The sequence below is a fragment of the Drosophila montana genome, unplaced genomic scaffold (assembly GCF_035044405.1).
Source record: "Drosophila montana isolate Dmon_TW-CO22-7 unplaced genomic scaffold, ASM3504440v1 contig_2581_1, whole genome shotgun sequence".
Taxonomy (NCBI): Eukaryota; Metazoa; Arthropoda; class Insecta; order Diptera; family Drosophilidae; genus Drosophila; species Drosophila montana.
Window position 1 is genome coordinate 654,952 of NW_026997444.1, and position 20,877 is coordinate 675,828.

The following is a 20,877-nucleotide window of genomic DNA, read 5'->3' on the forward strand; positions in this document are numbered from 1 at the left end:
AAAGAAAACATTTGTGAAAATTCATAACATAAAGGAGTAGAAGTTATATATGGACTGCAGGGCAAGCCAATTACATCAATTACATCATTGACTGACCTCGTCGTCCCCTTTAAACTTTGGTGAACAATCACAGTGATTTAAGACTTCAAAACTCTTTAAAGCATCGAACGATCATGAATCGATGACGATGACAATGACGAAGACGCCGACATCCACATCGACATCCACATCGACGACGTGGTCCCATCATGTTCACTTTCACTTAGTGTCAACAAGGCAGTTGCAGCTGCAGCTGACGTTGATAATCATTGATCTTCATCGCAGCGAACATTGCATTTCAGCTCGGCTCCACTTACCCCTTGCCCGAACGGACCCACAGGTCGATCGCCGCAAAATTAATGTGCAAGACTTGACTTTGCCTATCGAAGGTTTGTTGCCGTTTTTCGATTGTCGTACGAACACCGTACAACCGCTTTTCCATCTCCGTCCTTAAATTGAAAACGAAAGTGGCTTTGCCTTCGACCGTCCCGCAAAAATGTACGCTGTCGCGCAATTTTTCGTATACCCCGCACCCATTGCAAATGACTAAAATGAAGGGTGTAATCGTTTTAAGGAAATGTATGTAACAGGCGGAATGCCGCATAAAGTATAAATACTCCTAATCAGGACGACGAGCTGAGTCGATCGGGTCTTTTCCGTATATAAACGCGGAAACTTATATACACTAGAAAAAGCCCGGAAATATATTTTTATTAAAATGTATCTGACCATACGAAACAAATTCATAATTAATATTTCTCTTGCAAAAAGTTCTCCCCAAAATCACATAAATTTTATTAAAATAAATTAGTTTGAAATAAGATTTACTTTCTTTTTTTTTTTTTTTTTTTCAGTTGGGCCTACCCTGCAAAGATTTCTAGTTTCGCCTCCAAACGTAGGCCGCCTTGTTAAGTTACTTAATTGGCAGCGAGTGGTTGACCTTTTTGGGATGAACGTACCTGATTTGCCGTTTTCCAAAACGTCAAACTTTCGCATAAATGCACCCAAAGCGTTGACATTTAATGGTGGATTTGACACACAAGTACTTTGTTGTTTATTTACGGACTTTGATTGAATGATCCCTTTTAGATGATTTATTTTTCACCGGCTTACCTTCTTTTACTGGGGGTGCGTGCAATCAACCTTAATCATATTTATACCAATTTGTAAACAGACAAATCACCTTTCCCATACTCAGAAAAGGTTTTTAAAATATGATATAATTTCAGGTGCCGTGTGATCAGTGTGTGTGCAGTATAATCATGCATCACTGAACATTATCAATGATAGTAATTTTGTAATGTTACCTACTGGAAATCCATTTGCCAAGGTGGTCACACTTCGCGATTGCAAAACTTTCCTTTTCATTTTGCATTTTGTTCACTTTCGTTTTGTGCACTTGGAGCGCAACACTGGCAAAGTATTTTATGTATTTTTAAATGCATTTCTAAATGAATTGTAATATGAACGACTGTATGAGTCGCCCGTCGCAGTCGTCGTTGCCAGGCACGACCTGCGATGCCTATCTATTTTTTCCATACAGTCAAAACGCTTCCATCGAGACTGCTGCTCCGACCCCGACTTCCAGCCGAATCCATTCCACACACAACTTGCATGCTCACGTGGGGCAGCAAAAATAAAATTCAAATGCAAACACAAAACACATGTGGCGCCCAAATTCAGAGAAACAATCCAACCAGTCAAACAATAAAGCAGTTGAGGTGATTTTTACTTTTACTTGCCAAGGCTCATGTGCACGATTTTCCAACAGCCACCAGCCACCAGCCAAACGTCGATTCCAAATGCCAACTTTCAAATGGCATAAATGAAGAGACGACAGCGTCAGACAACAACAGCCATGATTGTACAATAGTTTTACGCAAAACGTAAACGTTAAGAGGCGAGATAAGATGATAAAGCTACACTATACAAAACGCCCTAGGTCCGATTCCGACTGTTTCCTCCGTGGTCCCTCGTATTCCGTCAAGTGTGACGTGGTCTCTATTTTGGGCATTGTTTCATTACAATTGTTCCGCCGACTCCACAATTTCCATTAGAAAATCAATTTTTGACAACTCTTCCATGGTAATACTCAAACAATGCCTTTATGTGTGGCCAGCAATGACGTTTTAGTTTTTATATATTTCGACGATATGTAAAGCCTCAATCATTTTCAATGTAGGTGGGGGGTCAGCATTCCCCTTCATTCATTGTATCCAACTCGAACACAATAAAGCTGTGCATTAATTATTGCGTCTGATTATCATATATTGACCCTTAACTATATTGAAATTTAGATCGTTAAATTTCTTTGAAAAGAGATCAAATTTGTGAAAAACCATGCTATTTGAAGCTATATGTCAAATTTGGTGACTAGTTTCTAAAACCAGAGATTTGGTCAACAGTATTTTATTTTTGATATTTATCGATTGCTTGGAAACTCGATCTGCGCGGGCACTAGGAGGACATACTTTTAAAATATCAATGCTCTAGCTCTAATTGGTTCTGAGATCCTTGCATTTATACATACGGACGGACAGACTAGATGGACTCGGCTTTTGATGCTGATCAAGAGTATATATATGGGGTTACATGCATGGATCTCTCCTTATTTTCATTACCTTTATATCTTTAAAACTAAGAAATTAGTTTGTATAAAAAAGTTCAGCAAAACCAAACTAACCAAGCGACCTTTAGGCTGGCAGGACCATCTAACTGGTTCCTCCATCATCTCTTTGCTATGCACAAGCAGCTCCTTCAGCTCACAAACGAAAGTGAAAATGCTTTTGACACAAGTTCCCCCCAGTTGAAGGTGCCTAAAGACATGTTTTTATTGTCTTGTTTCGCATGTTACACAATGGGCAAGGCCTTTAAACGGCGCTGAAGATGAGACAATGAGACGAAAGACAACACACAACACAGCACAACATATAAGCCCCGAAAACTTACCCACTCCGCTAGTGGCACAAGTGACCAGATGAGAAGGGGCAATATTCTTGGCATGCACGAGAACTGGTCAACCGATTTATCGGTCGGTTAGTTGATCGCTCGCTTACATCGATCGGGACAGACACAATATCTCGCACCGCCCGAAGTATATATGTATGTATGTATATGCAGCTCTCCGAGTGCTCCGCATTTTTTAATGGAGCTTGAACTGTATCGCACTGCGGGGCAACGACCACAAAGAGCGACCGCAGCGTCGCGTCGCGTTGCGTCGACGACATTCGCTTTCATTTTGACGCTGCAGCCGCGTCTGTTGGTCAGTCGCATTTGCGACTATCCGTGTCGTGCAGTGCAGTCGGTGCCATGGCGTGCCACTTCGATCCACACCCGACTTCCCTCTCGCTCACTCTCCCTCTCTCTCTCTCTCTCACTCTCGTCTTACCCTCTCCGGAGGTTGCCATCTGGCATGCACTTGCCGCGATCACTGCGCATCGGTTCATTCGTTTGTTGCACTTGATGTTCGGCTAGCGCTTTCGGTTCGCGTTCCCATTCCCATTCCCATTCGCTTTCGATTTCTTTTATGCTTTCGATTGTATACCCTTGAAACTCTACAAGGGTATAATCGACAGTGCAGCTCACCAATGGAGACAAGCGCGATCATTAAAAAAATAAATATAAGCTATTAATTAGTAATTAGTTTATATACTTCACATAACAAGATTGTGAACCACTTTCTACTTATAACTGGAAATATTCAAAAAACGTTCCATACGAGAAAAAAGGAGATCGATAAAAACTTTTGTAAAATTAAATTGATCAAAATTTAAAGTCTACATCTATGATACCCACGATCCTTTAGCTTTCATTTTACATATATAAATTATGTTCTTTATTTATTTCGTAAATAAAGGTATTTATATGGAGTATATCCCATTCAAAGTCAACGTCGATCAAACTGTTTATTGTCAAGGGACCGTTTTGTTTATTTACAATTTGTCAGATACTCTCGACCTCGGAAGAGAGTTTAAGTAAGCGTGCGAAACTTATTAATCATATCCCATCATAGCCGCGACTGCAGACGTCTCGACTTTCGTGTGTGGTACTTATGCATGTGCCAAGATTAGCCTCCGCTGGTTAAATCGCGGCTAATAACCGATGGTGGCCCTTGATCAACAACTGGCGGGCGACCACTTTCGATTTTTTTATTTCAAGTCATGGTCGGATTCATACCGGAGATGACGTTCGCAGTCACAACGGCTGCCCCGTCATTGATCATTGGAAAGTTGTTCTCGCACACACACACACACACACACACACACTAATTATAAGGCTGTTTTTTATGGCAATTTATCGTCGGATGCCAGACCTGGCGACCACACGTGCAGCCCCACATCAATATTCGATTCCGAAATCAAAATGTTTCATTCATGCATCATATTCACACGGTGGGCCCAAAAAAACGCATATATTTCCACATATCAGTTGTCCCCTCTGCCCCACTTAACAGCATGTAAAGTAAATGTAAACGCTTTTCTGGTATGACAGTAGTTAACATTTCGGTTCGACAGGTTATCGATTGCAATTTGATGATTATATCAAGAGAGTCGAGTTTACCCTTGACGGATAAATTAAATATTATTATTTCTCATATTTATATTTAAATGTTTAAAAATAAGTATGAAACCCATTGAATTACGAACCAAAATTGGGAATTAACATTCAAGTCTCGTGGCTTGAACCTTGAAGCCGAAAAATACACCTTTTACCTCTACTCCGGAATTTTCGAAGTGTTTGAACGTTCAATATTAATTTACGATTAATAGTATACTGACTAGTTATAGCTTTCTTGATAATAGCGATGATGTTATTATGCTTTATCCTATGGCTTCTCAAATAAAAGAACTGTGAATAATTTTAGTAACTACCAAAAATAGAAAATAAAATAATCCTGTCTAAATTTGTTCATTTGATAAGTATTATGAAAATGTAGAAAACTGAGGTACCTAAATTTAAAATATCTCATCTGCCTTCGAAACTTTAGTATACTACTATACTCTTTGTACGTTTTGCAAGCAGGGTATATATGTATGTACACACATAGACATGTAATAGGTTGATTAATCTTGTTGCTTCTGCGGTATTTGCGGTTGATAATGATTAAGTCTTTGCTGATTTTGTTGTTGTTGCTGTTGCTGTGGATCGCTTTGGCCGCTGCCTTGGTTGCTTGAAACTTACCAACATTAAAAATACAAGCGTATAAACAAACAAGCGAGCAAACAAACAACAATTCCAGACTCAAATTGAGTCAAAAGAGATACCACAACAACAACAACAACAACAACAGCGACATCAACAGCGACATTGCAAACAACTTTCCAACCACAGTGGCAAGTTTGGATATAGATTTGATTTGGACTTGGACACGTACACGTGAGCGTGAGCGTGAGTGTCTCGCAAAGCCTAAGCAGGTATCTTAACACACACTAGCATATGTGCGTACTCGTGTGTGTTAGTCCATTTCCAAGCTGAGTGTGTGCCGCAAATTGTTTATTTTTCAATCGGCATTGGCTGCAGCTGCTGCCACTCGAAGAAAAGTGAAATTTTTCAGCAACACCCCGATTTATGATATTCATGTTAATGACTAGGCTGCGCTCGGCTGAAAACGTGATTTTCATTTGACATTTTGCAGCCTCTTATGACTTAGCTGCTTCGTTATCAAATTAAATCGAAAACAAGTTTTCGGTAATTTCAATTATTTGGTTGTGGCTCTGAGCAAGCCGTAGAGCCCATCTTGGGGCTCGTCACTTGAATGTCATCTGCCAGCTGGCTTAATGTCATGCATCTCCTCCTCCTTCCAATTCCCCTCCCAATACTATATGCATACCTATACTCCAATACTAATCGATTGCATTTTATATCTGTATCTGCACGCTTACGCAACAGTCAGCGACTCTGGCAGACACAGTAAGTACTCTATTTAAGCATTTAGTTGGTGTTGTTTTTGACTTCTTTACTCGATTAGTGTATAACATATAGTACAGCTCTCTGTTTGCATGACGGCCCCGGAAGGTTGTTAGAAATCAATAACTTTTTATTTGCATTAGGAAATTAAATTTACTTATTGTTGCAATTGCTTTACATAATGCTGTTCTATATTATAAACTTTTATATATAAACATGTGCATTGTTTTATAAATAAACATGTGCATTTGTTTACATTACATTATCTAATAATATTATGTTGCAACTGTAGACTTGGGCAATGTTCCGCCTTCCTTATGCACGTAAGAGTTTTCATCGCTTTTAACACTGAATACTCAGAACTTAACGTATCTCTGATTCGATCTGCATGTTGGGAAAATGGGGTTAATGTTTGTACAGAACGAGCACTCTGCCATATACGTGTATATGAATATTTGTCAGACAGACAAGAGACACAAACGAGGATCGGACCATATGGAAGCCGGGCTCTAAAAAATTTAAAATAAAATTACTAATAGGAGCCCAATCTAGAAAAGTTTAATACAAAATATCGGATATAACTTATGTAGTGTGAATGCATGTTTGTTTGTGACACAGTTTTAGTTTTATGAATATTGATCACAAAACACAGAACACAAAAGCAATTAAAATAATGATCAGAACAATTTTTATGTTCCATGTGAAGTAAGGGGGAATCGTTCAATATTAAAATACAAAGGGCACAATAAAACAAAAAGAAGTGACATTCAATATAATATTTGTATTGTTAAGTAAAAGATACTCCTCATATTGTGTTTTAAACAACAAACAACTCAAAGAACTTAATTTATAACTTATTGTTAGGAACATTAAGTGTGTCATTTATAAAAGAAAATTGCTGGCAGGAGGCCGATTCTGAAACAATTGTTAACGTCGCCGTCGGGTGTAACCGACTGTGCACTACCTTGTTGTCAGTTAATTAATGAGGGATTAAACCCCGAACAGTCTTGTTGATTATTGGGCTGATGACAGAAGACTTTAAGACCTTTAAACTGTGACTTTGCTGATTGTTGGGGTCGAGTTAGAGCTTAATTCAGACAAATTGTTATTGCATACAAATAATATAGTATTAATCGTTTTAATACGACCAAGGTATAAATACTTTGGCGTCTGACTACACACTCTGTAGTATGCAAGAGAAATTGACTAAGAAAAGTCAAACGAGTCCGTCTTCCTGATGTCCGTTTCTGTAAGCCTGCTTTAAATTTGCATACTCAAAGTAACAATCGAACTTCAAAATGAATATCTCGGAAAGACATCGAATTATTTCTCCTTAATCAGTGCTGTACGTATACCATCTATTTACACCGAACCGATTTGGGAATTCCCTGTAATCTTCTCCAACTGTGCAGTCTTATCGAGGCAACTTACCTAACACCTAAATGATGATCAAACATTTGGCTTTGAATGGCGCGACAAGTGTTCAATGAAGAAATGTACTCGGGGCAAACCAATTGTCGAATAGCTTTTATCAGGCGACGCATGTTAATGGCCAAGGGGTGCCAGCTTAGCCGCCAAATGTTGTCCCCTTTGAACTAAAGGCGGCGAGTTATAAGACATTGCATCTATTTGTCGGCAATACTTTAAGCATGTCTATAATTTATGGTATTTGCATGGCCCCAAAAATAACAAATATTTTCGATAATTAATTTTCCGGATTGCCGTAAGTATTAGTCATGCGTGACTAGGGCTCCTATATCTGCAAAAATAATTAGTACTAGTTGGACACAACATAAATTTCGACACTTTTTTATGTGTGCTTATCATTGTTCGCTTATCATTTAAAAACATTTGAATTTTTCTTTTCTAAATACATAATTTATTGTTTTTTAGCCGCCAAATATTGTATTTTATAATAAATGATCATTTATTTTCCTTTTCAGGCATCACGTAAAGTCTCCAAATGTGGCTATTTGTTTGTTGCGCCGGATTGGGACTTTTCAAATCCATTGTATAGAACAAAGGTGAGTTTTCTATTGAATAATTAATTAAGTGATTAAGAATACATGTTGACAAAGCCTCGAACATGAATTTTTCACAGACGGTTAGATAAAAGTTCTTGTATGACCGAACTAAGCTTTTATCGAGTTTTACTAGGCTTTAAAAAAAAATGTGTTCCTGCTTATGAATTTTGAAAGTATCTTGACCGAATTGCGCAGTTTATTGTTCTCTTCATATATACATGTCAGTCAGAAAAATCATTTTTAAAATCATCCTAAGCCACATTTCAAAAGAGCATTTAATCTTAGGTGTGCTGTTGTTTCTTTGATCGTTATATAATTTTATTGTAGACGTCTATTATTGCGGAATTCAAATAAAGGTTTAACTAATACGCGTAGCTCACTTTTTTGTACTCAAATTGCTTCTAATTTATTATCAATGTAAGGGTTAGTTGACTGGAAAATCAAAGCACAAAGCCAAAATTCCAAAATTGGTCACTTTGAACTTAAGCACTTGAGCAAATATTTGACAGCCCGGCCAGGTCGAGTGAAGAAAGTGCCACTGGCCGTAATAAGAACTGTACGTCCCTGACACTGGCACCCGTACCCGGTACGGTTACAGCAGCTGTTGCTGGTGTGGACCAGGCAACGCCTATTCCTCTCTCGCCGATTCGTATCTCGACCAATTAGCGAATGACGTAGCGACGTGACGGCAGTCAGCGCATCGTTAAAGCCGCAAATACTTGTATGCAAATGTCTGAAAACGGTTACCAGCCGAGGCAAGCATCAATGGGGGCTTTCTAGAAATGGTCAAGTGTCCACTGGAGCTTATGCGACGTTAACGTCTACGGTGACGGCGACGACGACGGCGACGGCAATGATAATAATAAAAGTGTACTCATGCGCATTGCGCACTTCCTTGTTAACAACATAAATTTACGTATGTTTTTAATGGTTGGACAGGTATTTAATTAACAATTTCTGCGTGGATCCACATCAAGAGTATCAACCGGATGTATGCATGCTTCTCTTTCTCTCCCGTCCCCCCCCCCCCCTCTCTCTCTCTCTATATATATATGTTAGAGAATGATGAACTTATGCAGAGAAATCAAATCCAACCAAACAAGTAGCTTTAAGAGGAGCGCCACTTTAAGATATTTTCATATTGGAGACAACCAGAAAAATTGATAATAAATTTACCAGACACGTTAGGGATTAGTAATAAAAGCTAAGTTAAATAGGCAACCGATGAATAAGAATCTGTACCTTTAATTCACAATAGTAATACCAGGTATTCCCTGATCTTGCCCGTGGTATATATTGTTCCCAGTTCCGCCCATGTAAAATTTAATTTTTTTTTGAAAATATGTTCATTGTTATTGAATATCGAAAGATCTTTCAGCTCTGGGTTACCTACAACTATTTTCGCCTGCTAATACATTTTGATCTATTTGCCAAGCCCTTTGAACCATAATTTGCTGTGTGCAGTTGAGCAATTATTGCATTTCACAGTTCATTGCTTTAGGTGCAGCCAGTTTGTATAGGCCCATGCAACTCTTTGAATCTTATTTATTCAGTCGAAGTGCCCGCACCTCAATTCTGAACATTTTGCAAATGCCAGAAGCTTCAAACTTGTTCAATTGGCGCAGGGCTTTCTCTTTATTTAAGCTAATTACATACATATTTGTATGGATGATTATATGTATATATATTTAAAAATCTTTTATTGTATATTTATTGTCAAATACACATTAATGCTAACATTCTGGCTAGCTCCATTCAATCTTCCAACCTCCTCATACCTCACATCCATACAAAGAATACGATTTCGATGAAAAACGAGAACAGAAGGGCTCAAGAGGCTCATTTTCGACCGATCGTTCCTATGGCAGCTATATGATATAATGCTCCCATGTAAATAAGATTTTGCATAAATGTAGAGAGCTAGTGAAGCTCTTAAATGTCGCAAAATTGATAATAAACGATTTCATGTGTGCAATTTACGCCCCTTAATAGCATTGGAACTTTTAAGCACTTGTCAAATTTTCATGAAAGACTTTCTTATCGATAATCGCAACGCATTAATTCATATTAAACCTGACCGAAAAAAGTCTTACTGACAATAAAATATATTAAGACCTTTATGTGGTGCAATACAAATTTTGTATGCATAATTTGCATTGATAACTTAAATGGTGTAATTTGGTGAGATAATTTATCAATTCACTTGATAATGATTACAATTTGGAATGCACTGGAGTCCCTTTTGGACTCCCATTGCAACACCTGGTGCCAACAGGTTGGGGCGACTAGCTTTTTCTTTCCCTCTCGGTGCCGCATTTATTAACTCGCTAGGAAACGGCTATAAAACGTACAGCTAAGAATTATGTAGATTTTTATCGGCGCACCAAGTTTTCTGCATACAAAGTGCACAATTTTCATTTGAGACGGCCGCAAGGAAAACCTGCCGAGCAACCCAGAACGGAAAGACGGTCGTCAGGACGGACGACCGGAGACACAACACGTGGGCAATATAAGCGCTGACTGAGCAGCAGCCGATAAGCCATTATGCAGACGGGTTCGGGCGAGGCTCGACCAGCGCTGGGACAACCGGCCTGCCGTGCAGGATAAACAAACCAATTTCAGCTCCTGAAGAAGTTCAACGACCCCGGCTGGCGAAACGGAAGTGTTTGCTAGCCAATTGGCCAGCGACCGCGGTCGGTCGCAAATCCGAGTAATGCAGTAGATGATAGTCAGAATCATCTTGGCTACTCTCCAGAAATGTTGTTGATTGACAAGCTGGCGAGTCCAGAGAACTCTGCGCGTATGTCTTTTTAATTAAACCAGGAAGTGACTAGGCCCAGGCACCAGTCTGACCTGCAGTCATTTATAAGAACTTGATGTATTTATTAAAAATTATGCACGCATTAGTGGAGCGTCTTTCTACCGTCTGTCTGGCTGAATGACTTACCTCTAATAAGGAAATGGTCTGCGTTCTGAAGATTACACAAAATGTTGCGTATTATATTGTTGTCGTCGTCGTCGTGATTGCTGTTGTCCTCGTCATGATTGCTGCCTTCGCTCTGGCGATTTGAGGCGGTTCAGTTTATAGTCTATTCCATGGCAGAATTCACTATAAAAGCTTTACAGCCATTTCGGCTATTTCACGATACGCCCACAGTGAGTTGTCTTAATTTCCTGTTAAGTGATTAGAAAAACTAATTACACGTCAGAGAGCGATGCAGCTAGATAGAGAATGAATATTTGTTGCCTTTATATGTGAATATTACAACTGAAACACGTTTTGAGTCTCCAAATAACGTAAAAAAGTTCATTTCAAGCAAATAATAGTTGCACCGAGTCGTTAAGGGAATCTGGTGCGGGGAGCGGGGGGCAGGTACAATGGAATTTCACGTTTCGCCAGACTTCAGACCGCAGACTGCATGTGGGCGTACCAAGTGGAACGGAACGAAACGGAAAGGAACGAAGTGTCTTTTAGCGTAGGTGGCACATTGGAAATGAAATTAATGCATGTCTAATGAGCATAAGCGAGGTTTTTGGTATATGTACACAGAAGCCATTGAAGAATGCACTTCCCAAAAGGGTTAGAGAAGATGAACTAGGTTATCGTTAAGGTTTTTTTTGTATAATGGTGTAAATTAAATTTCTGTAACTAAATTGTTAAATTGCAAGAACTTTAGTACGATCTCTGTATTTTGGAACATACCAAGAGTAGTGTGGTAATCCTTGATACAAATTAGGTGTGTTTTTGGAATCAAATTGTTTTTAATAAAATGTGGGAATCATACCATAAAAATGCAATAGTCAAAACTATTCTATTTCCTATTTCATAGGCATTACATTTAGCGCAATTAAAAACAATATTTAATTACAATTTATTTCAGTCTGATTGCCAAGCACGCAATTTTAAATTGAAAAATCTTTAGAACATTTCTCATTGATATATAAAAAAGTTTATCCTGACTGACTCAAGTTGCTCGAATTGTTACTGAAGATACCTTTTTTTCAAAAGTGACCCCCAATTGTAGAAAAGAAAGAATAGTGAAATTTGTTTTTAAAATTTTTCTACCGATTCTTCCTATTAAGCTATATAATTGCCGCGTTTGGTCAAAATATCTTGATGAAGAAAAAAGTGTTTTCTACAATGCGTTACACATTTCATGACTTAATTATAATATGCTCTGCAAGGGTGAAAAAATACATAGAAATGCGGTGGCAATTTAGGTCGTTTTATATTTAGGTGGAGTTTAAGCTTAGCACTCGATTGTAAACATCGGTAGAAGTCAGGAAATTTTATTTATTGTTTTGGTTTCTTATCTTGTTGATAAATGTACTTATATGTTTGACATGACATGTATTTTTTAAAAATATTTGTGCTGTTTGCTGTTTGCAATGCAAAGCCGCAAGTGGGTTAAGCACATACAACTAATTTGCATATGGAAGCTTTGACAGCATGACGCAGAGTGCTTGACTGATTGACCAACTGTCGTTCTGTCTATTTGGCTTTGTGCTGTGGCAGCCACATTCCCGCTGCTAATAAATTGCAATTAGAATAACATGCTGATACATCTTGGCATGCTAAACTCTTTTTGCATTAAACTGCAACCCGAGCCAGGCTTAGGCATGAGCATGAATTGACCTTGGCTAGGAAACGAGATTCATTTGCCTTTTCATATTTGTATATCTGTATTCAAGCTCTTCTACAGAACTTTCAGGTTTCATTCATAAATAAAAATACGAAATGCAATCTTAATTAATATGCTAATTTCTAACGCGGACACAACTGCGAATTAGCCCACGGCTAATTCCGACAATTACCCTATTATGATTCAAATGGATTGGCAGCAGTCAGCAACTGGGCGGAGTTGGATGTGGGCTAATTAATTGCTCTGGGGTCCTAAACGATAATCACCATTCCGTGGACCGCCAACGCTTTGTCTTTTTCAGCCCCAGCTTTTGCGCGAGCAGCAAAAGCCAAATTCAGACAAACCTTTCGCCTAGGAGTCAACTCGAGTCCAGACTCGAGTCAGTCACATAGAGCACAACTTTATCCAGACTCTGACGAAAACATGCACTTCCAAATAGCTGAAAGTCATATTTCAAGATGACAACAACGTGTCTGGCTCGCGCCTCTGAGCATGGCAGTTTTTCCTCTTATTTTCCCATTACATAAACGGAATGCTGACGAAACTTCTACGTTTAACGGAGATGACGTTGACTTGGAGCAGCGTATCTGGTTACAACGCCATCATTGTCGTTGGCCAACGGAGCAAGGCGGCTCGGCCAACTGCGTGGGGCCCGGGTATACCAACTCGAAAGGTAACTGGGCATATGTTGCTTTTTTGAGGAACCGTCGAATAGAGGGATAGAATTAGACAGACTCTGACTTCGCTTAAGAACGAAGCCGCGAACAACTTTACTATGAGAATGTAGAGAACTGCATCGCAGATACGCACAGACAAATCTCACAGAATACAGGGTATTTTCCGGCTTTACTTAACTGTAATTTTTAAAAACAATTAGAAATGTACGAGTCGTAATACCTCTTTCTTACCCTGCTACGAGAGATTTCACATCGTTTCGCTGGTTTGCGAATTTAACTTTGTAAGGGGATAGGACGCTAGTTGGTAAATATATCCTAATGTATTATATAAGAAAATTTTATGATTCGTGTAAATGTGTGTAAAATGCAGAATGAAGCTGTCCATCTCAGAAACAATAAGAGTTAGAGACTTTAAAACGATAACTTGTATCTTTTTTGGGAAATCTATAAAATTCGAATACTACTGTATCTCCTCGTGTATCTCCTGGATTAGTATATACAGATCAGGTATATTTCATAGGATAATATGATACTCTTACTTGTTTTTGGTAAAACCATTCTGCAGATCGCAAACAAGTTCGATTTATGAAGTCCAATTGTGGCATTCATCACTCTGCGTCTGATCTGATGTGCCAAAAGGGCGCTAGCGCTTTGTTTTAGCGTCTTGCAGAGACGAAGACGAAGGGCGTCTTAACCTATCCAAGTTACCAAGTTGCCTGTGGAAACTGCAGCTGGTGCTATTGCTGTCTGATTTATAAATGATGGTCTAACGTTTCCTCGAGAGCTAGCGTAGCGCCACATGCCACGGCAAAAGATCTAAAACGTATGCTCTCTGTATTGCTGTCTGAGTTTTGTGCAGCCCACGCATTCCAAAGGCCAAAGAGAACGGGCGCAACAGAAACAAAAACCTGCTGCATCATTTTTTACTCGAAGATTACATAATGATTGACAATTCATTATGCCAGCGAAGAGTGCTCGAAAGGCGTTCTATGTATATGCAGTCCAATCGCAGGCCTAGGGTCTCAGGACTGGATACTGTGCTTGTTTTTAATGGCTTGTAAGATTAGCCGGCTCTAGGCAATGAGGAAGTGTTCTGCTTGGCTTTTGGGCCCACATCTTGCAGCAATATAAGTTATTAATGGCTGTTTATATTTTACCTCTTCAGGTGAGTAACTGAGAGCCTCTCAATATGCAAGCTGCACTCCCATGGGCACAATAATTAAGTAACTAGATACGCTAGTCGGCTCCAAGGCCAGGCCATATTATAATTGACATCCCAGAGAGGTGTGACCGCAAATATCGTGAACTTTCAGAACAATACAATACAACACAAGTCGACTTCTTTTGACTGGCACATTGCGCAGCTTGTTTGAGGCTTTGCACACCTGCTTCTGGGCTCTGCTGCTAATTGAAGCAATTAGTGTGCTCTTAAATGTCATTTATTATGTGTTTTTCAATATTTTTTCTGACTCAATCAGCTTGTTCTGTGGTGAGCAGCGACTTGAGGGGGGGAACTTATAATTAATCTAAACATTGGCAACTCGTCGGCATTTGCACCTCGCTGTCTACTCATATAGCTCCAAAACAAAAATAAACATACATACTACATGACCTTCGTTACGTTAATTTTTTTTTTGAAAAAAATGTTTAAAAAAAAATGCTGCTCTCGAGAGTACTCGACTGGAAGATACCCTGGGCTCAGAGCTATTATTCCCGGCTTTGTCCGTGGAACATTTTGTGCTAAAACTTTTATATATTATCTTTCAACTAAGTCCAAGCCCGAGAAGCTTGGGTTCTGCGAAAAGTGTTAATTACGAACATGAAACGTCACCCACCAAATTTTTGGCCCCATTTCCAAAAAGGAGGAATGCATTATTCTAATGAATTTGAACAAAGATCTTTGAAAATGAATTTGAGGCCGATCGGATAGTAAACACAAAAGTTTCATACAAGCTCTTTTCGCAAGCTCTTTTTCAACATATTCGGGTGGAATATCCCGAAAACCCGTCTTAAAGTGCACCTTCATCACATAAGGAAAATGCGGTTCCCAGCTTCCTAGCTCCTACGGTTTGGGCTGTGCGTTGATCACCAGTCAGTCAGTTAGTCAATCAGTCAGTCATTCAGTCAGGATAAACAGTTTTATATATAGAGATTCATTCACAAGCATGCAAACTAGAAAAGGAATCATGCTTAAAGCAACCTAATACTCTTTGCAATACATTTTTTAATTTATTATCCCATCAGGTTTTTTTTTTTACTCATTTCGGCGTGTGGCTTGCTATCGTAAGTGTGTGTGTGTGCCCAGTTGCGTACATCCCTGCCTGGGCGATATACGATGCACAAAAAGACCTGCATGACAGAGAGCAATCGTAGCAAATCCATCCGCATCCACCTGCCGCGCCCTGCCCCAACACTCTGACATCGTTGAGCGCCTTCTTCTCTCAGCTCGAATTTGTTGCTGTGCTTGTTGTTCTTGCTAATTTTTCTGCTGCGGCTGCTGCTGCTGCTGCTGCTGTTGTGTGAAGCCCACAACAAAGATGTTCTAAATGTTACTTCTTCTACTGAAAGCCGTTATTGTTATTGCAGTTGTTGTTGTTCTGTGCTATTGTGTGCTGCTGTCGCTGTTCTCTCTCTTAGCTTTAGGCGCTCAGAAGCTTTGTAGCTGCTGCTGCTTCTGCTGTTGCTCATGCTATTGTTGTTGCTGCTGCTGTTGCTGCTGCTGCTGCTGTTGTTATTATGGTCGCTTTTATTGTGTAATCAGCAAATAACGGCACTTAATGACTGAATGAGTTTTTCAGCAGAAGCCAGCAAACGGTAGATGCATTTTGCGGTATACGCCATTTCCAAGCTTCTTGGCTGCAACTTGCAACATTACTCACGAGATTCGAGGCGTTACGCGCACATATCCAGCGCGTCGATAACTTTATTTTTGGGCCGCATTCTGAGGTCCCCATTTATGGCTGTGTGCCCGCTGATGTCTACGTGTACGTGCGTGTGTGTGTGTGTGTGTGTTCGTTCTTACAATTATCTAAGACATGGATAGTTCTCTGTGTTTCACATAGTAAAGCCACCTCCTGGCACTTTCTACTAAAGCGCGCTGGTCGCTGCTGCCAATCGGTTCGCAATCCATTTAACGGTTATACTGCCTTCAACACACGCAACTTTTGATTGGTTGTGATGTGCCTCAGTGACTTCCACTACCTTTTTTTTTATGCAAGCCTAAAAAACTTGCCCAATTAGGAGATGCCCGTTTTCATTCCCCGTTGCTCTCTTCATCTCTAACTGATAGTCCTGACTGACTTACTGATTGCTGATCAACTCCCAGCAGAAAAGGTAAAAGATAGAAAGCTGAAATTTGTAGTGTAGTTTGCTTTTATGATGGATGTGCACGCTAAGGCTAAAAATAAATCGTGTCTAACATCCAATCGGCCTTAAACTTATTTTTAAATGATGAGATTTGAGCGAATGATGGGCGTGAGAAATTTTGATTTATGTCTATGTAGGATATTTGATATATCACTCGAATTTTGACCAAGAATAAAATTGCCATATTTAGATGCCAAATTGATCAAGACGCCAACCCATGAACAAAGAGCCAAACCTCGTGAAAATCGGATAAGATTTAACCGAGTTACCCGCAACCGGAACGATGGTCAGAAATTAAATCGTTCTTTAAAATTAGTCTATTAAGTGCATACTTTTAGGTGTTACAGAACTTTACTATTAGAATGAGCATTAGCATCTTGTCATTCAATAATATCTAGACAGAGAGAGCAATTTGATCAAAAGCTGATGCTCAAAATACTTTGGCTATTTTGCAGCACCTACAACTACTTCTGCTGTTGCCCCAAATTCAAAGACAATTTATGTTCATTGTTCATTTTGCATTTAATAATTTTAAATTTTTGGACTAGCAAAACTGATTATTTTAACCTATTGAGTAATAAATAGAATTTGTACCTTGCTTGAGTAATAAAAGCTCGAGTGAATTTTCTTCTACTTTTATTTTGAGCAAATCTCTTAGGCTTTAAGGGCTAGAGTCACCAAATTTGACATATGTTATATTTAGAGAGGGAAAATATCGGTGGTAACTTGCAGACGGAAGATTTTATTAGGAGGAGGGAAAGTTCTTAAGATAAAAGAAAGATTGCATACTTTCATGCGTCTCAATTTATTGTTTATGGACGGTGGAATGCTAATTTAAACAAGCTTATTTGTATCCATTAAATTAATATAATTACTTTCTATACTTTTTCAACTTGCAAAATACATTTTTGACCTCCAGATGCGGCTTATGACGCGATGTAGTACTTATATCGACTATATTAAGCCATAATACGAAAAACTCTCCTGAATATGCTTTAAAATGTTTTTAATTAATCTTACTACAAATTGTTTAACATTGGAGTTGGCAAGCTCTGCCCATACATTCGATGCATGCCTGTGCCTTTATATCAAGTTTCATCTACTTAGTCTTATATCAATTTGTATAAACTAAGGATAAACGTGGCATCCATTCGCACTGGCAAATCTCTCTTAAGCTGACATTGAAAATGGATTAACAGAGTTTATGAAACTGAAGTAATCGAATTTGCAACGTACGTCGATTTATTTGTATCGATAGCAATTATTGATTACTAGCCCTGCACGTATTGTTTGTCAGATTGGGTACTTTATATAAACCTGTTATGGAACTTGTTGAACGGGAGAACACTAAATTTGTATATAAAAGCGTTCCAATGATTTGTTTTCCAATAGATTGAAAATCTTTACGAAATACGATCGTCTTTTTATGCCTGCCCATCACCGAACAGCTTATATGTCGAACAAATTTCATTATATTCATTAAATCAGCTTTGTTTTTATTTTTTGGTTATATTCAGAATTCAATATTACACAATATGTGCGTGTGAATTCGTACATCAGAATGATTAATGTTCAGCCTTTTATAACAATTTAGTTCCGTAAGATTCAACCTCAACCAATTAGGAATTTGTACGTTGAATCAGATATAAGTCGCCTATAAGGTATGGGCTTTTAAATGTAAATGCTCCTTGCTCAGATTTGAATGGCTTAGATGTGCGAGTCCCAGTGCTTGGTCCATTCGACGGCAATCAGTTGACCCAAATCCAGTTGCCAGATGGCCCCATTTTTGTTGGCCTCAATGGCCTTAACAAAGTTCTGGGCGCACTCCAGAGTCGTCTGAGTGGGATGCTCAAGAAGTAGCTCGCCCACGCGTGGCTCGACATCCAGCCAAGAGTTGAATTTGTGCACCAGGGGTGTCCTTGTGATGCCCGGATTGATGGAATAGGCCGTTACACCGGTAATCGGTGCCAGTCTCTATTCAGATTAAAGAGATTGGGTAGTTTAAATTCGATTTGCTATCTGGTTGTTATTACTTACCGCCAGTGAATTAGTGAAGCTAAGAGCAGCCGCCTTTGAGGCGGAGTAAACAGGCACCTGGTAGATGGCATTAAAGCCAGTCACCGAGCAGATGTTTGCAACGACTCCGCCTGGTCCGCCCTTGCGCTTATCCCAGAACTCCATAATGGCAGTCGTGGTATTGACCGTACCCGTGAAATTCACCGCAATAGTGCGCTCAATCTGGTGATCGTCCAAAATTCCAGCGCCATTGATGAGCAGATCCACTGTCTTCAGCTGGGCAAAGATCGTCTTCAGCAGCTTTGTGGTTTCTGCCACCGGCACAGTTACATCATAGGGATAGAATGTAACTGTCACCTTGGGATTGATTGCCTTCAGCTCGGCAATGGCAGTCGGGTTGTCGATCCGGTCAAGGATCACCAGGTTCTACGCAAATACATTTCTTATATATACTTATAATATTCCATCTTGCAAAGATCTGAAACACACACCTTTGGTCCACTCTTGACAATCTCCCGACTGGTGTCCAGTCCAATGCCACCCAGTCCAGCGACAAAGATGATGTTCTTGTTTGCGATCGCCATACTCTTAGTGATGCTTTTTTAGTCAGTTCACCTGTTCAGACGAAGAACGAAAAACTGTTTCTAAGTTTTTCAAGTCTGTGCCTACTATTTATAACCGCGCAGCCGGTGGCTTTTTTTAGTGCTCCCTTGCCGGCCAATCTTAGGGGGCTTATCAAGAACGCCGGCAGCGAAGTCGACGTCGAAACTGACAGAACTGTTCGTGTTTTGTTTTGTTGCGTTTTCTTTTGGTTTTTTTCCAGTCAACACATGCCGCATTTGCGTATGTGCTTAATTTAGACGCAACATTTGTTTATTTATTTTTTGTTTTGTTTTAGATTCGTATGCTCGTTCGGCTGGCTGTGTATATGCTTTGTGCGTTGGCAGAATATTAATTAAGAATTCTAATATGTCACAATATCTCTGCATGCGCAGCTATTTGGCTAGTTTATTTAAAATTCAAAAACCAGATCAAACAGGTTGGAGAACATAACAAACAGATGACCAACTATTAGATACCCTCTCCGGCACAGCACCTACAGTGTTAAGTATGCAAATAGGGCTGCCTAGAATATATGAACAAAATCTTTGATAGCCAGAACTGTATTGGGAAAATATGTACATATATTTGTGCCCCGGGCTGTTTACTACTATGTTCTGTTATTACGCACAAAACTTACTCTGTGGTTGAGAAATAATAATATGAGGAACGTCCAACTGATCCGCTCCGCCTGATTACACTGTGCTGATTGACACTGTACTCTGTGCGAGTAGCCCCTTAAATACTTGTAAGTCCAATTCCAAGTCTCTGTCGAGGAGACGGTCGCTGTCTAGGTAATATAACGCTCTTGTGTAAATTCACGAAAACAAATGGGCGTGTGCTTACATTTGTACTTGTATTGAAACATCGAGTATTGAGATAGGAGAGAGGCACGGAACGCAGCGCGCTTGGAGATTCGACCTTCAATGAATGTCAAAGCAATGTACGTGGACAAAATGTTTGCTTTTTATGGTCGCAAATTGAGCATCGGCTGATTTGCATCTGCCGACTGGTGCGGCGGCTGGCATAGGGCGTAGCGAATTGAATTATCATACTTGGGTCAGCAATTGCTTAACACGAGTTCCATTAAGCAAGAAACCAAGCCCCCCCCCCCACACGCGAAGAACGCTTGCAATAATCTACCTAATTGCCAGGTATTCATTTTAGCACAATAATCTCTGCCCTTTTGAGCAACTGCAAGCCTATAACAGTTCAGTATCTCAACATTTGTGTGCATTTACATTCGAATAAAGTTGGATATTATAATATCCCAATTAAAAGGTCTCAACAGCGATGTCTCGACTAGAAGCTGTCTAAGCCGAACGCCATCGTTTAAGCTATACATTGTAAAGAAAATGAAACCAATAATTATTAATAATAACAAGTTTTCACCTCGTTTGCCGAGGTTACATTAATAGCCTTTTAACCTCATAATCAAACTTGAGTATGTCCTGAACCCAGCGTCAAGCTGCCTTCACTTACACTCTACATAAATATGTGTATCGCAGAATGTGAAGCTTGTAAATGTAAGAAAGGTTGAGCATAATGGAATCAGGCTATAAGATATAGGTTCAATATGGGAGTGGAATAAAAAAAACTCTTAGA

General features: G+C 39.4%; 2 protein-coding genes across 3 annotated transcripts in view; one reads left to right on the top strand and one right to left on the bottom strand.

Annotated features, from left to right (window-relative positions):
- Positions 1-20,877, top strand: part of osp (outspread) — a 64,867-nt gene that overhangs the window by 31,656 nt on the left and 12,334 nt on the right. For both annotated transcript variants that reach the window (XM_064682970.1, XM_064682971.1), the window contains exon 2: positions 7,890-7,970. In XM_064682970.1, coding sequence (XP_064539040.1) covers positions 7,890-7,970 — 81 coding nt within the window. The remainder of the gene's footprint in view (positions 1-7,889; positions 7,971-20,877) is intronic.
- LOC135428907 (alcohol dehydrogenase) lies at positions 18,122-20,057 on the bottom strand. The gene is made up of 4 exons (XM_064683034.1): positions 19,913-20,057; positions 19,164-19,287; positions 18,694-19,098; positions 18,122-18,630 (listed from the first exon to the last, which is right to left on the bottom strand). The coding sequence occupies exons 2-4, from the start codon at positions 19,254-19,256 to the stop codon at positions 18,364-18,366; spliced, it is 765 nt and encodes a 254-aa protein (XP_064539104.1). The 5' UTR covers positions 19,257-19,287; positions 19,913-20,057; the 3' UTR covers positions 18,122-18,363.

Excerpts from the sequence above, each read along its gene's own strand:
- LOC135428907 (XM_064683034.1), bottom strand. The coding sequence starts at position 19,256 with ATGGCGATCGCAAACAAGAACATCATCTTTGTCGCTGGACTGGGTGGC. Across the intron at positions 19,099-19,163 it reads TTGTCAAGAGTGGACCAAAG|AACCTGGTGATCCTTGACCG; the intron begins GTGTGTGTTTCA and ends GTATTTGCGTAG. Across the intron at positions 18,631-18,693 it reads GCTTCACTAATTCACTGGCG|AGACTGGCACCGATTACCGG; the intron begins GTAAGTAATAAC and ends TAATCTGAATAG.